Genomic DNA, 17728 nt, shown 5'->3' on the forward strand with positions numbered 1-17728 from the left:
CCTTCAAAGTTGAAGTTTGGGGAGAGGGGATTTTTAGAGCTAGATAATTTTATTCTCCCTAGGAAACATGATTAGTCAGATTTTTTAAAAGGCTAGCATGATATACAAACAGGAAGTGTTTCAAGCACCAGGATACTTGATATACAATTTATGAAATATGGAGTGAATAAGGAAAATAAAATTGTATCTCTGAAACAAAAAGAGAAGCAACATATGGAATAAGTTGGTAAGAAAGGCAATTAAAATAAAAAGTATATTAAAAAAAACTTGCAAAAGAGACCTAAACTTGCTTCTTGAGAAGAAGGGGATTGGAAGTATAATAAAAATAGCAGGAATTAGGTAGGATTTAGATGCATTTTGGAAGGGCAGACATGTGAAGCCATATGGCCTTTTCCTGTTCCTTAACTATCTTATGTTCTTTGAACTCTGTGTCTCAGAAGCCAGACTGATCAACACAGCAGGAAGTTTGCAGATTAGAGTATTATGCCAGACCGAAACATTTTATAATCGAAAGAAAAAAAAAAAAAAGGAAAAAGGAAAAAAGAGCACACACAAAATATTCCCAAGAACAGATGCTTGGCATCAAATCCATATTTACAGTACTAATAAAGTCAACGTGAAAATGCTTATCTGATTCCAAGCATATGCAAGACTTTCTGTTGACAGAAATCTGAAATTTTTTCTATCTCTCAACAAGAAAGCCTTGGTTTAGCTTTTTTTTTTTTTTTTTGCCAGAAATTGAGAAATGTTCATATTTTTCATATTTTGCCAGAAATTGAGAAATTTTCATATGCACCACAAAGGCTATTCCCATTACAGCCACACATACACTAGCAATTTTGAAAATGTGGAACCACAAAATGCTTATAAGAAAAAAAACCAAAATGCACACTGCTCTTCAGCCTCTTTTCTCAGTCTCACAGAGCAGTTTTCAAACAAGAGAAAGCTCCCGAGCTCTGAGACGTGACAAGATTTTTTAGATGTGCCTCAACAGGATTTTCCCCACTCTCCTGAAACACCTAAATCTAAAGAGCAGATTCTTACCCAGTGATCCCAGATGTTACATAGTCTTTCCCTAGGTAGTTATAACCATGGCGAATAAGATCTTCACACACATCCTTAACTTTACTGCCACCAAAAGCTGTTCCATAGTGAAATTTGCCATCGAGCACCCCAGCCTTTCCAGCCAGGAGTTCAATCAATTTTCCTACCTGTGAAAGAAAAGCAGAGTTAGCAGCCTGGTCATTGGGACAAGCACATTGCTGGATTGCTCACAACACAAGCTAGTCAGAGAAAGTGTCCCAGATTACAGCCTGGGCTATTGCATGCAATGGGAGGAGTGGAAGAAGCCTAAGAGCCAAGAGTACTCCTGTGCGAAGGGGAAGACTGGACTCATCACAGGGTCTGGGAACACCCTTAAGGTACCAAGTCAGGCAGCTCCACTTCTTCCAGTTATCAGAAAAACAGGCAGGATTTGTGTGGCCTTCTGCTGTAGGAAACAGCCATGGAGACTGATTTGCTGCAGTGCAACAGGGGGAACAGAAGGGAAGATGCTAACAAAGGAATAAAGATGAGAGGCTGTATGAAGGAAGCACTGAGGTCCCACAAAAGGGTCAGGCAGTGAGGTGTTTAGCAGGCAGTGACTCTGCAGCACAGGTGCAAGACTCGCCTCAGTTCCAGGGCGGTGCGTATAACTTAAGAAGTTTTACAGGTCTGGATCTATAATTGAAGCTCCTCTCCAACCCTCACCTCACAGTCCACCCCAGCCACATTAGTAGGCACAGGCAATAGGGAAGGGAGTGCAAGAAATTTTCAAACACAAAGGGTGCAAGTGAAGTATTCAGTAGCATCCCTATTAGCTTGACACAGAACAAACTGGGAATGATGCACAAAGAGCCTGCAACCCTGCTCTTTTTACAGTAGGATGTTTCATAACAGTGAAACAGGCTGACTACTCAGAGCAAAGCAAGTGCTGGCATAATGACTGGAGAATATTCTCAGTGAGATCACACTTAAAGCTTTTTTGTCTCTAGTGGCTGATCCCCTTCTCTTTCCCTCTTGGGGGACAGTGTCATGTGAATGTAGCAGCCCCACTCACCGTCATACGCGATGGGAAGCCATGAGGGTTCATTATGATATCTGGGCAGATCCCTGTATCACAAAATGGCATGTCCTCCTGAGGAACAATCAGTCCACACACCCCTGCAGAAGAGAAAACATTTCAATTCACAAAACAGCAAACCACCAGCAGGGCTGATGCCCATCACCAGATTTTCTTTAGTGTTTTCCTCCTCCTCTCTTTCTCATGGATCACTTTTCACCCAGACTCATTACCATGACCAGTACGCCCAACCTGCACACTAGAAGAGAGCTCTTGTGACAGGACTGGCAAAATTAGCATACCCTAATAGTGCTCCCAGTGATTTGTGAGTTAGCAAATTAGGGAAGAAAGCTCTGGATCCTATTTTCGGAAGCAACTAGAACCTTCTGTCCAATCAGAATATCCCAAGAGAGACCCAGGTTTTAAAGCTGATGCTATAATTTCCTGAAAGAAAAAAAATTCAGAAATTTGGCCTCTTAGGTTATGCCTTTGGACATACAAAATTATTATTGATTTTAAATTTATTTATCATATGTATCTTTGCTAAATACTGTCAATAAAGTCACATCAAATGGGACTGTGACAGGGATAAGTAGGGGAAAATAAATAAAAAATAAGATAAAAAATAGGATTTTTTTAAAATAAGATTTTTTTCAGGTAACATCAGTTTGCAGAGTAAAGACTGCTATCAATGAATTACAAAGTGCAATCCAGTCCACAGGCTGCTTTTATTTTGTCAGTCCATGAACACAACCTGTCCTTTTAAAAGTTTTGGAAGCTTTTTTCAGTCTCTATCAGTAATGGATATAAAACAAAGAAAAACCTCCAAACTCTAAAAATATTGCAGAAAGAATAAACAGAAACATGAAAACTCATTTTAAATATCCATCACACATCTCAAAATTTTCCTTCTAATCCTTATAACTTTCTGTAGTGAATTCTGCAGTTCAACATACTGCAGCTATAAACCATCAAGAGATCTAACATTGAAATTCAGGTGCTAAAATGCAGCTGCTTAAGCCCATACTCCTTTGAACCAAAGCTACTGTTTCAGCTGGACAATTTCTTCCAGAATCCCTTAGAGCTGAAAAAGTCTGCAAGCTATTTGAGATCAGCCTGCTGCAACTGTGGCAGAGCATGCTTTGGGAACAGTCCTGGAGTGGAGGGGGGCTCCTGGAAGACTGAGAGTACTGGTTACATCCCTAAAAAGGCATCCCCCGACCAGCCAGTTCACAGGAGGATATCGGCGTCTGCTCAGGAGGGAGCTCCTCTTCTACTGTCCAAGCAAGACAGGGATAGGTGTATGGGACAGTAGTTAATAGAGTGAGAATGGTAAGTATGGGGGAAGGGAGCAGGAAAAAACTGTCTGGGGCAAGGGTGTGTGTGCTGCTGTATTTCATTTTTAAACCTATTGAAAATAATTTTCATTGTTCTACTGTGATAAATCAATAACATCTTTCCAGCTCTGTCTGCCAAGGAGCAATCTTTTGTTGGAAATCAAAAAAAAAAAAAAAAACCAAAAAACCCAACTTAAACCAACCCACTATCTCTTCCTTGCACAACTTTTTTTTGCCCTAAAATTTTATACATAAATACTCTGTTATATGTGTATTACCAATGCCTTATTTGCATTAACATCTAAGAAAGCATTAGGCTGCATCTGGACTTCATGGCACCTATAAGCCAAGAATTAAATCTCAGCTAACTTAAAATTACTTTAGGCTCTGAAAACCTTTTATATGCCAAGCTGGTTCCCATAGCAGACAGCCACTGTGTTGTTTGTTTTGTGTGAAAGTGAATGATAAAAGATCCATGAAATCGACACAGAAAGGCAGAACAGCAGAAAGAACTGAGGGCTCTCCATCATAGCGGCTTCTACCCTCCGCTGACTTGTGTAACAATAGGTCCTACACACCCAACTGCAGATCTAACACAGCTGTGCATTTCATTAGATGAAGAGCACTAGTGACACAAGTAAATAATTAACTTATTATGGTCCGTTGACTGTGGTTATGAGACCAGTCATAGCTGACAGATTTTAATACAAGTTAACACAAAGACAGCATAATGAGCTTAGAAGTTAAAAACAAAATATTTAGACAGAATCCAGAAATGTGAAGCTTACTAGGCCATTTATAAAGTTTCTATTTTACAGAGAGGAAAAAAAAGAGAGAAAAAAGAAAAAAGGGAAAGCTATAAAGCCTCAGTTCTAAGCTTCTGTATTTTAAGAAGTTGCTGAGCCTGTAGCAGATCTATAGCATGTCTCTGTGTATTTGGAGGTCAGAGAAGCTTCTTCCTACCCTATGTTTTAAGAAAGTTCATCCAACTGTAAAAAAAGCTGAAAGATACCTTTCCTATCTACAATGCTACTTCTAAAAGTAAGTAACTGCAATTAATTCAAAATTTAGACTTGATTTTATTCTGCAATCTCTTGCCTTCAGAAACTCTTTAGGAGACTAATGCTCGCAGGTCTGCACTTTAGGCTCCTCAATTTGCTACCTTTTTTTTTTTTTTTTTTGCAGCAGAGCAGTACCAGGCAAGCCAACAGCTGCAAAAAAGTGACCAAGTGAATTAATCCATGTAAGTGGAATTACCACTTGCAACTAGCCAATAAAACAGTAAAGGAGAGGAAGCTGTATTTAAAACAGCCTAAAGTTCCAGACCCTGTTCAAGTATGAACTGCATTTCACAACTGAGCTGCTCAACTACACCCCGTAAAATATTCATAAATAAGGCACACTCAAACTAGGAGGCTGTTTTGCTCTGTGGTTCTTACCAGAGGTGAGTATTTCTTAATTGTTATTGATTTAGACATCACATGAAAATTGATCCTCAGCATTCATAGAGGACACATGGAACAATTTGGTTTCATTCACTTCCCTTCCTCTCACAATTTTATATGCTGCATCTGGAATTGAGTAATACCACTTGAGACTAAAGTCTGTATTGCAGTGGGACTGAATGGCTCTCACCTATACATTGTGCTGTCTCATCTGGGACCAGAATCAAGTACTAACAACCAGAAAAGGCTGCAGATAAAACAAAAACCAAAATCTGTTATTTAGTGTGGATTAACAAGATGGTTATGTGCTTGAACAAGAAAGCTCCTAGCAACTTGCTACATCCAATTTATTTTCATTTGAAAAGCAAATTAAATTCTAGAAAAAAAACTTGTGTATCCATTTTATAATGTCACCTTAGAAAGAAAATCAGTGAAAATGCTAAGAAATTCCTTTACAGTATCAAAAAGGAAAAAAAAAAACTGGATTAATAAGCATGGCAGCTTAATGCAAGGGTAACAGTTTAAATTAGAGTAACCTTAAATCAGACATCCACAGTGGTTTAACATGCAAGTATAAAGCAGCCATAGGCAGTTGTTTTTCAATGCTATTGTATGGCAGCCAATAAATGACAGTCCCCTGACTATGCACAATGGCCCCCAGCCCCACACACGCTACCAGCATCAATGCTGACAGCATCTCAAACCCATGTACCTCCGTAAGGAACTGACAGCATAAAGAGCCCCTCTCCCCGGTACTTTTGTCTGAGTTTCTTTTCCTAATCAGAAGAAACTCAGGTTTCCAGAGCTGGTACCTTTCGTGTGGCTGCTTTTACAGTTTACTGACAAACACGAGCACAGCCAGACTAAAAGCGCGGCTTGGCGCAGAGGGGGAAGGGGGGCGGCCAGGAGGGGGAAGGGACAGAATGCAACACTATGGGAAAGTTTTTCACCAGGCTACGATAAGGTGCCTTCTATACACACACATGCCAAATGAAAAAAAAAAATCATCAAATAAGTCAAAACAACCTAATATAGAAAACTAATTACTACCAGCAGGAGGGACATTAGAGAGCAAAGGAGACGACGTGAATAGAAGCAGCAGCAATACCAGTTTCTATCAGCAAGATAAAAAGAAGCACATTACTAAACATGCTTGTTTACTTGTCCTAATGATATGGTGGTAAAAGAGCTCAAACTGACTTGAAAGGCATCTATTTTAGCTTTACCAGATTTGCCAGAATTTGAAAATACTCTTGAGAAATAAGACAACATCACATAATTAAGCAAAGTTGTAGCAGTAACACAGCGCTGCATGTTACAGACAAGTGACAGATTTGCAAAAATTTGCAAGGCTGAACAACAAATGTACAGCTGCTTCAAAACTCTCTAATTACATAGTGTGTTGGCTAACTAAGCATAAAAGAAGTCTAGAAGAAAAAAGTGCTGCATCACATAAGCTTTGTTCAATATTGAATCATTCACTGATCTATCATATCACTTGCTACATCCCATTTGACATAAGAGGTAAAGAACAGAATTAAAATTAACAGATAAATAATGCATAAGTAAACTTGATTAGTTTTCTTATTAAAAACATCACTCTAAATGAGAGGAGGTGCTAGAAGACAATACAGTTTGAACACTGCTTTCCCATGAGCTGCTGAATGGTCTGATGTGATAAATTTGCATAGTCTGAAGCACACAAAGAGCTGATTAATTGAAACCCTTACAATGCTTCTGGAAGCAGCTATTGTAAAACAATAACCATAGGAACTTTACAAAATACACATGGCTGAATGAGTGAAGAGCTTAATAAAATGTGTGTTCAGGATACACTACTTGGAGACAGAATTAGAGATTTTTATTCTGTACCATAAAATGCTGTATCATGCTAATTTCAGAAGTTCAGTTGAGAATTTACTGAAAAGGTCAGAAGGTTACCTGTTTGCTGCTTAAGACAAAAAATGCTGTAATTTTCTTCTTAAGACAGCACGCTAAGCATCAGTTTTGTTAAAAATAAACAGGAAAAAACAGTTTGGGAAGTTTTAATGGCATTCTGACGTTTTCTCAAATTCAGCTTCGGAAGATGAAAACATGGTAGGAAATCCATACCTTCCCTGATGCCTAATAACTACTAATCATCCAGCATTCCTGCAGTTGATTAAGAGCAAATTCTTTTTAATGCCACTTCAACCATTTAATTACTATAAACCCACTGACATTCTATTAGAGATAAAGTACTAATTCTGACTTGTAACATGGGGGAAAATTACACAAGTAGCCATTTAAAACTAATGTTTTATTTTAAATGTTCTGCTTATCTGTACTGTTCAAGTACCCATTAAAAGGAAAAAAGATAAGTTGATCTCCACGATGAAGTTAGGAAAGCAGATGGCAGATGCTCAAACTATTAAAAATTTCAAAAAGTAAACAAGGTCAGACTTCGCTACATGAGAGGGATTGTCATGAAGTTTATGTAGTTGATAACGCAGTGAATGGATTTTATTTTGACACTAAAGTACATGGTTCATTTAGGAAAACAAAGACCATTTTTCATGAATTTAAACTTGCTTCCTTGTCTTTAGAGTTAAGTGCAGATACTTCAGAAAGGTTTAATCCTTTATGTTAGATCTTCAGCTATTAAAAAGCTTCTGTTTGCCAGTTCAAACAATCTCTTGCTTAAATACAGTTTTTCCACTCCTCAGGAATACTGTTCAGTATTGCTGCTTAGTTCTGTGATCTACAGGACCTTTGTTGGAGGTGTTAATCCTTTTTCACATGAGAGACTGAGAAATGTTCTTTCAGAGAAGTGTTATATTGCTTTTTTCACATCAAAGGAGCCCAACTTTTTCCTCATTGTGACTTGTAGCAAAGCAAGAGGAAATCTGGAAATATAATAATTTACTTTGTATGGAACTCAGATGAAGCTTTTTAGCTTAACAATCCTTTTGCCTTCTGTGCTTTGAAAAGTGACTTTGCTTGAAGAGTACAAGATTAAAACAACAAAGTAATTAACCAAAAGATGTTTTTTTATCCTTCTGGAAAATATATGATGCAACATACTGAGAACAAAGTCCTGCAGTTTAGGATAAACATATAACTACCAGAGAGGATTTACAGACTATAGAGACAGTCCCAGTGTCAAAGATCTTGCTGCAACATCCAGTTCAAAGATGAATACGAAAATAAAGCAAAATATCTGCATTTCAGAACACATCTTGGTGGCCTCATTTGTTTGGTTTTTTTTTTCCTTCTCCCCATATACTTCTTTCTGAGAAGCCCTGAAGGACAGGCAACCTTTTACAGGCAGCTTGGAAGGGGTGTACTTAAAACACAGACTCACATGAAAAGAGGGTGCAGTGGACAGGCCAGAAGTGGTGACCCTTGCCAATACCATGATGACATGTGAGAGGACACAAACACGGCAGCAAATACAGAGGCAGTGACACAGATCTGTGTTATTATAGAGGCCTACAAAAATCTACCTACATATTTAACAGAAGGCTTTTCTGTAACAAAAGGCTAAAGCTGGTTTGCAAGATTTAATCTGTTGTATCCCAGACACTTTCTAATTCCTTTACTCTGCTTCCTTCTGCTCCAGTGACAAAGTAGAGCTTTGAAATACAAATCAATTTGGAATACAGGAAAAAGACCATCAAAAAGTTTGAGACATGGTTTGTGCAATCTCTTATTTGCACATATTTAATTATTTAAAACCCACTACTACTAGGATTCCATGAAATCGAATCTCATCTTCATGCATTCCGTCTAGAAAATAAATATATTCCACAAAAGAGACTGACAATACAGACAGACATATGCTTTTTCTCCTTCTCACTGAACCCAGGTTGCAGTATGGCTTCAGGATGTTTAAGATCATTCTATGTTCAAATGGCTCTATGGCAGGCTTAAAGCTAGCAGTCACAAATGACACTTGAAGTTGTCATTGCCTCCATTCAGACCAAGATGAAAGAATAAATTCAAAGCTAATTAAAAATTCTCTCAATATAAAAAATTGAACTGTTAGTATTATGACTTCTGTTTCACGATTGTCTATATTTTTCTGTTAAGACTGATCTTTCCCCAGTTTGATGTCAGAGGATGATACTAGATGTAATGTTAAAAAGCTATCAAAGGAGGTTTTCCCTTTCCTTTTCATGACTTTTCTCCGGTTCTGCTATGGTCAGTATTGGCTTCATTGTACTGTTAAACTGCAAAACAGTGAACTGCACTGTTCTTGTCAGTTATTTTTCTTAGTATCTATCAAATGTATCTTCTCCATATTCCTCCTTTCTCCTGTTTACTGTAACATCTTTTTCTATAATGCACTACAGGGCAGTGAACTGAGAGGTTTACTGTGAGGAAGGCTATGTGTCTTAGTAAAACGTAGTAACTTGGAATTTGATGACTCCCCTGATCACAAGGGATTATTAGTACAGATTGATGTATGGGACAGCTACAAACTCTGGGAACATTGCAACAGTTGTGTTACACTCATGTCTCCAAAACCAAGCTGAAAGTGACATTCTAAATAATTTATGGGTTTGGCTTTTTATTAGTATTATTATAGTCCCAAGCACAAATAGAGGGTGATCAGCCACTGTTAACCTGATGCAGTGCCAGGCATAATTATGGGTGCCCTCAAAGTTTCCTACGGCATTTTAAGATACTGCTTTTCATTACCATGAGATTTCCACAGGTAGCTGCTTGCTCTACAGTGTGAGATGTCTTATGTACATTTTGTCATATGGAAGGTCCTCAGCACCCTGAAGCAATACTGCAACCTGCCTAACAGAATTCTGTTTCCTTCTGTCATTCTTCCTCTTCCACTCACGGTTCTACATTTGAGGAGCACTCTTTTTATTATTTTTTGGAGGGATATGAAAAAAAAGTTCATTTACATTCTGTTCAACTATTCCAACTGGTGCACATTAATAGCCCAAACTAGGAGAAAAAACTAACCTATGTAAATTTTTCAGGTAAATCCCTATAAATATTTATCATGATTAATCAAGCAGCTTCTTTAATATAATTTGGAGGCTTTTTTTTTTTTAATTCTGATAAGAAAATTTGTCCTGCACAGTACTGATTGTATTATTATAAAATAACTTGCTGCTAAGATACTGCATGCCACTTATAAGGAGAAGGGTTTAATTAGACAAAGCTGAAATTGTATCATGAAATAGTCATTGCTCTAACAGCGCTCCTAAGTTTTTAAGCACTGTACAACTTCACTGTGTATAAGACTGAAAAAGTATTAGAAAGGGAATCTACACAAAATCTTCTTGAAGGAAGATCTTCCCTGAGAAAAGGAAGAATGGGGCAGTTGAACATTCCAATTGCTCAACTTCTCCTGGTTGCCTCTATAGCTCTTTCTCTCCTCACTTATCTTAACTATCCTATAAGGCTGCAGTGCAAGACCTAGACACAGTTTTATAGGGAAAGTCAAGTATGTAATGCTGCTTCTTTACTTTTTTGAAACCTTCAACAGTACTGATTTCCAAATCACTTGGGAACTCAGTGGGAATAGCTTTGTATTTTTAGATCAAAAACCATCTTGAAACTACAATCAACAAAAACATTTCAATGCTTATAAGAAGAGTTTCTCTTCCTTAATTACAACAGAAACAATGGAAGTATTTCCTGAGAATACAGAGTAATTATAATAATAATAATAAACAAATAAAATAAAAAGCCAGCTTTGTGGGTGCGTGGAAAGACACGCACAGCAGAATTACAGGTGATTTTGCACAGAGCGGGATGTACTGAGAAAGGCTGTGTTGACTATTCTTATCAACAACACAAACTTGAGGAAGTACCTGGTAACAGCTGTCACTGTGATCAGCTACTTCCTTCTGCACCCATTTTACCTCTTCGGATTGACAGGTCTGCTGTAGGTAGATGTCCTGATCCCCTACCCTGGACACCACAGAAATGCGGATTACAGTGGTTAGCTCTGCATCTCACGACAGGGATGCAGTCTTTCACTTCAGTTATACCTAGCCAGGAGTTATTAGGACAGGACTGCAAGGGATGTATGGGCTGCAATGGAAAGGATTTGTTAACATTAATGTCTTTGCCTTTCCATCACATCTGACAAGAGACAAAGCAATATTCTCAAGCCAAAATAAGACCTAAAAATGTAACAAGTTTACAAAACTGAGGTAATAGCACGGCACATACACTAACACAGAAGGTCGTGGTTCAAATACTACAAATCTCGATTTTCCAAGTGTACAGAATGATGAGAACGTATCAAAAGCTGTCCCATACTGACAACAATGGGAACAAAACATGCTTTTAAGTTGGTAACAGTCAGGCTATTTTCAGTCACTTTTTTCTTAACACCCTTAGCACACCTTCCAACTCTTTGAGATTCAGAGGATGATCTGATACTCATATTTTTTTACATTCAGGTCAAAGGGAGTTCACTGCTGTTTTTCAGCAGATATAGAAGTAGGTTCCTGATTTTCATTTTCCCAGTAACATTAAAACTTGAGAACTGCATGCCACCAAGCAGCTTCCAAATGGGCACTCATTTTCAAGTTTTGGTCTGAAGATCCAGAGCTGCTCCAGATCATGTCCCAGGTGTATTTTTAAAACATTTCATTTCTTTCTGCTCTTTGCTGGTACACTCCTAGTTGTGTTCCTGATTTGCTTGCCTTTTACTCCTTTTGCTCTGACTTATCTACCTGCAGTCTTGTGTTTAGAGCAGGATGCCTGCAAACATTCTGACCTGCCAACTTCCCATTTCATCTGTCTTCTTTTCTGTCCGTTCAGAACCTCTCCAATCTATGACATTCCACTGACAAATCGATCACCTAAATCCAAATTGTGACTTCAAAAAAAACCCAACCAAACCTCAAAACCCCTGTACTTGTTTGAATTGGGGGAAACTACTGTATTTTCCAGATTCATAGATCAACCAAGAGTAGTTTTTGCTAACATGTTTTTGTTTCAGAAACATCATTGCTAAATTAGGTGAACTTAACAAAAAAAAAAAGGGATATGGCCTTCTACCACTGTATTCATAAAAGATCTGAACCAATCAATGGAAACATACATTATGTACGTACAGGCATATACAACAATAATTTATTTTTATTAAATGTGTCCTTTACCTTTCTGCCCATGACGACTGCTAAACTTATCTCCAATTTCTGGACGTCTGGTTTGCCTCAGCAACATTTTGATCAAGAAAGCATCCTCTGCATTTGATGAAATCATTACTTTTTCAATGTAAGAATCAGTGGCGCCTTTGTACCTAGAAAAAGAATCCAAAATTATTATTTTTTACTTCTATGAATGAAACACAAGTTACAGACAACTATCTGTGTCTTGGTAAGCTCCTGACCAAACTGTAATCTGTATGGAACTTATATATATATATTTATATATATATATATGTAAAATCTTTTTTCCTCATATATATTCACATACAAGTTCCAGAGTAAACTATGTTTCTGGAAAAGAAAAGTTTAAAGAGTTGCAATAGAAACTATTAGAGAATTAAGCTGAATTTGTAAAGGACAAGGTATGGGGTTTTTTTTCACATGGGCTCTTCTCAGCAAAAGCTTCCTCATATATTACCAATTCCTTGATCTTCAATTAAACAAACAACAGCCAAATATAGTTATAGTTGAAGAAGAGAGTTTTCTAGAATTGAGTATATTTTTTCAGACAACTTTCCTTCATGTAATTTGCTCAGCTCTGAAGTTATATTGCAACATACGTTACTGGCACATCTTTGTACTGTGGCTGCTGAGGCACACTGCTTCCTTCCAGAGGTGTCTGGGTCACAGTTGGCATAGATTTGTTCACAAGAACTTGCTTATTTTCTACTTTTTCACCTACAGAGAACAAGAAGAAAAAGCACCATGATGATGTATCTGACTTTGTTAGAAATACATTTTAAGCTTTAAAAAAAAAGGTGGAAGACAAACTGGAAGGAACATGCCCAAGAAGTATGCTCTGCTGTTTTACTAAATATTGAATGATAAGGGAATCAGTAAACCAGTTTTCTTTGGTAAACCAAAGCAAAACAGCTTGCATGCTTGGGTGCACTGGGAGAACAGCTATTCAACATACCCTGGGTCAAAAGTCTGCACAAAAGCATCTGAAGTCATATGCTCTAAGTATGGAGAAAATTAACAGGGAACACTTTGTCATGACTGAACTGACAAATTTTAGAAATTCACACCTGAATTTGGAACAGCCCATCATTCCACAATGAGCTGTGCAAAACTACTGTCAGTCTCCTTGTATTTACGTATTTCTATTGATACTGGTGTCATATATAGCTTCTCCCTGCTCCATTCCCTTATCTTGTCCTTTGCATTGAAAACCAGATCAGGAGGATGCCCAGTGTTACAACTGCACACCAAGTATCTACCTCCCACCTCCTCCACTAAATTACACTGATCTTCGGCCTGTGTCTCTTCTGTCCACATGAACTATCTAAAATAGGTTTTTACCAACATGCTGAGAACAGTCCCAGTCTGGAGTCCAGCCCAGTCCTATCTATCCTAAAACTTCAGAAGACTCTTGCCTTTTTTTTCCTTAATTAACTTTGAAAGCTCCATTGTGATGTGTTAAGGATCCAAATTAACCCAATTGTGTACTATAATGGAATTAAGTTTAATGCCCTTTAAAACACCTTTTTTACTAGATCTTAGCAGGTCTATTAAGCTGTTTTCTAACTAAAGGATGACAGTACGGGATTCTTCCTCAAATCTATTACCATTGGAAAGTTACACACCCCTCTTTACATACCTGTTTATTTTTCTTATCTCTCTCCAAACATCATTCTAAAGTCTTAAAACCATAAGGTTTTACTTCCTCAAATAACTGCATTAACTGACATCTTGCTAGGAGATTTTGATGCATGAAATCAAAATAATAAGGGGTCTATCTCTATCCTTAAGAAAACAACAGCATATGACAGACAAACAGGGAAAAACTACAGTATTAAAAGCTTGTCAGCTTGGGAACATTAAGAATACAAATTCTAATGCTTCAGTAGATTCACATTATTATAAACTCACTCTTTTACTTAAATATAAAGCTACTTTATTCATGCGCAAAAGTCTCCCCAATGATTAGTAACATGCTGCTTTCATGAACTAACTTCTTTTAAAATTCCCATCACAACACTGCTGTCTGCAAGTCAAAAAATCTCCCAAGAGGCAAAGTATAACACAAGGTGCACAAGAAATACTGACAGAACATTAACTTCCACTTTGACTATAAACAAGCCCTGAGCGAAGATGCAGTCTGACCTACCCGGAGAGCAGATACCATCAGCATCTAAAATCTCATGGCGCCAGATGGGTTTACGGGTAGCTGCATCCAGCATTGGCCCCATCACTTTATCAAACGTCTGATTCGTGTATCGCTTCAGCGTACACTTGGCATTCTTGTAGACAAGGCACCTTCCAAAACCTAGAATGGAACACAAACTCATCTGCCTAGGAATTCAAAAATACTTTATAACACATGATCAGAATAAAATCTGAGCTATGGAATATAAAACATTATTTATTAGTTAGATTATTAATTGGCTTGAATATGCATAACGTTGTACACATATACCGTGCACAACTTAAACATCAGATCATGTACACTACTCTTTTTTAGACGTCTTTTTAGCGTCTTTTTTAGACGCTGGACTACAGTCCAATTCCAAACTGTACTAATCTGCTTCTGTATCTTTGCACACATAATTTCTCTTGAAATCACTGAATCTCTTGAATAATTTTGGTGGTCTCCAGGAAGATGTAACAGGGGACTGTAATAGGGTGAGAGGAGCATCTCTTCCTTTCATGAGTTCTAAGAAACCTAAACTTTTACTCATGTTTGTGGCTGGCATAAGCTAGTCTACCAGGAAAGTACTAACTAAGTGTACTGATTGATTAACTGTTTAGTATAATCAACCCATTATTCTTTTTTTTGCTCACCTGAAATTACATGTACTGTTACAAAATTAGTGGGTTTTAGATGAGAGAAGTAGCACCTGTGGAATTCCTCTCTAAGTACTGCAACTAACCACGATACTAAAGACTGTAATCACATTTAGAATTACAGAGAGCCAAGAACAAAGCTTGCTAATAATCCTGGGTTGTTTTAGCTCATTTGAAAGATGGTCATGGCCACATACAGTACATCTATATCTTCAGATTATGTCAAGTAATTCCTGACAAGCACCACAGCTCTCCCTGTAAATGTTACCAGCCCACCAGAAAAGAAAACATTCAGTTTTAAATCATGTCTGTTGTTGTTTTAGAAAAGGAGGCATAAATTAAATGCAGCAGACATTAATGCCAAAGATACATGTCTAGGAATACTATTACTGCTGCCTAGCAACTAGAAGGGTGTTTGGGGAGGGGGAGGGAATAAAGTGATGGAAGAATCTGATTTTGGCCACCCAAAAAACTAAAACCAGCTTGATCACTGCACTATGCCTGCTCTCCAAGGAATTCATGGAGAAAAGTGAGAGAAGAGAGACAAAGTTTTCAGGCAACTCTCCTCCAGCCTTCAGCAGCATTGACATGAAGTGCTGAAGAAATGTAGAGAGAGTCAGACAGGCTAGACCTACACAAACATGGGTCTCTGTTAGTTAACCTTCCCTTTGGTACTTAAAATACACTGCACCACAGAATTGGTATAATTTTTTAAGGAAGCAGATCATTAGTTTAGCTCTGGATAAACAATAAATTATTTTGCTTTAGGCAACACAATTATTTTCTCTCAGAAAGTAGGCAATACTGCTACTGCCCCCTCAGAACACCAAGCTCACAAAAACACAAACTGCCTCAGGTTCTATTTCTTTCCTAAATACCTTCACAAATCTAATTTCATCTACTGCTTTTGTTACTGGTGGAAATAATGAGAGCTCTTTGTTAGTAATGAACAAAGGTTCAGGTAAACATCTAAAAAGCAAGCCCAAGAGAACAGATTAACTCATGCCTTATGTTTTTTGTAAGCTAAGTATTTACACCTTTTTTATTTGAGGTCAGAAGTTAGCCATTTTTTCTTATAATATCCAGACTCGGAATTTGAAATGTATGTTGGCATCTTCACCACACTATTGTATGCATGGAGTTATAATCACTAATCATACAGAAAACCAACAAAAGCATTCAAAGCAGTTTGGGAATTCAATTTCTTAACTGGAGATCTAATGCTTATAACCACAATAAAATTTACTACAGGATAACACTACGAGAAAACAAGTTTATTAGAGTATATATTGGAACACACACTGGAGAAGTGCGAAAGAGTTGATGGATATTACCTCTGTCCAAAGAGGCTTTATTTAAGACAAGGGCATCTTCAATATCGTAGCCACTGTAGCTCATCACAGCAACTGTGGCATTCTGTCCAGCAGGGAGTTTCTCAAAATCAATCAGTTCTATTGTTTTTGTTTTTACCATTGGTTTTTGTGGATAAGCAAGGAGATACATCAGAGTATCTATCCTGTTTCTTTGATTGTATCCAATAGTACCTGCATGTAAGAGGGAAAAAAAAAAAAAAGAAAAAGCAGTGAACATTAGTGAGTTTTTTAGGAATGTTTTGGCTAAAAAGTTACCAAAATGCAAATTAACTAAAATCAGACAGAAATTCTTCAAGAAAAGAAGGGGAAAAATAATAATTCAAACCAAAACAATTTTACATTATTATATTTAAATAAATATATAAGTAGTTTCTTAATTTAAGCTCCCAGAAAGAGTTATTTATTTTCTCTCGAACAGAAAAAAACTAAGCATCAATATAAAAAGAAGAACAACAAAAGAAATAAAAGCCACTTGAATTAATACAGATAAGATGGTTTTTTCTAATTACAACACTGAATCCCTCAGGTATGAAGCTTGCTTTTATTGTTCTCATAGCCACCGGGTTTGGATTTTTTTGTGGAGTTCAACTGTTGTTTCAGAGACCTGGTTCAAAATTTCATTACAATCAACAGAAAGACTATCACTGAGTTCAGGAGAAACCTTGCATCAAGGTCTTCAACAACTTTTTTTTCTTCCTTTTTTGGGCAATAATTAGTTCAACAGCAGCCTGTGTTAGAATGGGACAAAGTATAAATGAAGCACACTGCTACCAGCAGCCAAGAGTGATTTACTTTCTAAAATTAGAAGCACCACTGATAGAAAAACTACAGTAGAAGTCCACTTCTGTACTTGTCTATTTACATGAAATTTATTTTAAATTTACAGTTCAGAATTCAACCCTTTATATAGACCTCACAGCTTGAGATTGAAATTTCTGGCCCTGTCCCATCAGAATGCCAAAATGTCTCTTGAAATCTGAGGAAAAAATAATTAAGACCCAGCAGGGAAACATAAACTGTTGTGTAGCAGAACAAACGTTAAGACAATCATATATTATTAGAGTCTGCTGTACCAGGACTATGCTATGTCTCTAAGCAATTAAGAAATAACAGTCTGAAAAGTTAACATTTTAAAGTTGTAAGTGCTAAACATTCTGCAGTAGTTTGTCCTTAGGATGTAAGTCTATCAAAACCTTTCCATTTTGTCCTGCAGTTTCAGAGCCTGGCTGCATTCTTGGAAAGGTCAAAGCAGTCCGTATAGAAGGAAGATTTCACATGGCCAAGAAGTACATCTGAACACAAACCTGCTCACTGGGGAGGTCAGCTTCACAATTTACATGCATCTACTTGCAACTTCCATTTACATAAAGTGTCTAGAAAATCAAACTCTAAAACCAGGCACTTCCAAAGACCTATCCTGTGCTTGGCACTAGGCTCACTCTCCTAAATCACAACAGGTCTACCCCTTCCCAAGGACAAGAATGGAGAGATAGTTCAACAGCAACTGTCTGAA

At 37.4% G+C, this 17728-nt stretch overlaps 1 protein-coding gene across 1 annotated transcript in view; it reads right to left on the reverse strand.

Annotated features, from left to right (window-relative positions):
- Nucleotides 1–17728, reverse strand: part of POLR3B (RNA polymerase III subunit B) — a 72615-nt gene that overhangs the window by 11436 nt on the left and 43451 nt on the right. The window contains exons 20-25 of the mRNA XM_009086418.4: nt 16177–16386; nt 14166–14324; nt 12616–12733; nt 12005–12147; nt 2099–2202; nt 1045–1211 (exon numbers count right to left, since the gene is read on the reverse strand). Coding sequence (XP_009084666.1) covers nt 1045–1211; nt 2099–2202; nt 12005–12147; nt 12616–12733; nt 14166–14324; nt 16177–16386 — 901 coding nt within the window. The remainder of the gene's footprint in view (nt 1–1044; nt 1212–2098; nt 2203–12004; nt 12148–12615; nt 12734–14165; nt 14325–16176; nt 16387–17728) is intronic.

Source organism: Serinus canaria, chromosome 1A, assembly GCF_022539315.1.
Source record: "Serinus canaria isolate serCan28SL12 chromosome 1A, serCan2020, whole genome shotgun sequence".
In the NCBI taxonomy this organism is placed as follows: Eukaryota; Metazoa; Chordata; class Aves; order Passeriformes; family Fringillidae; genus Serinus; species Serinus canaria.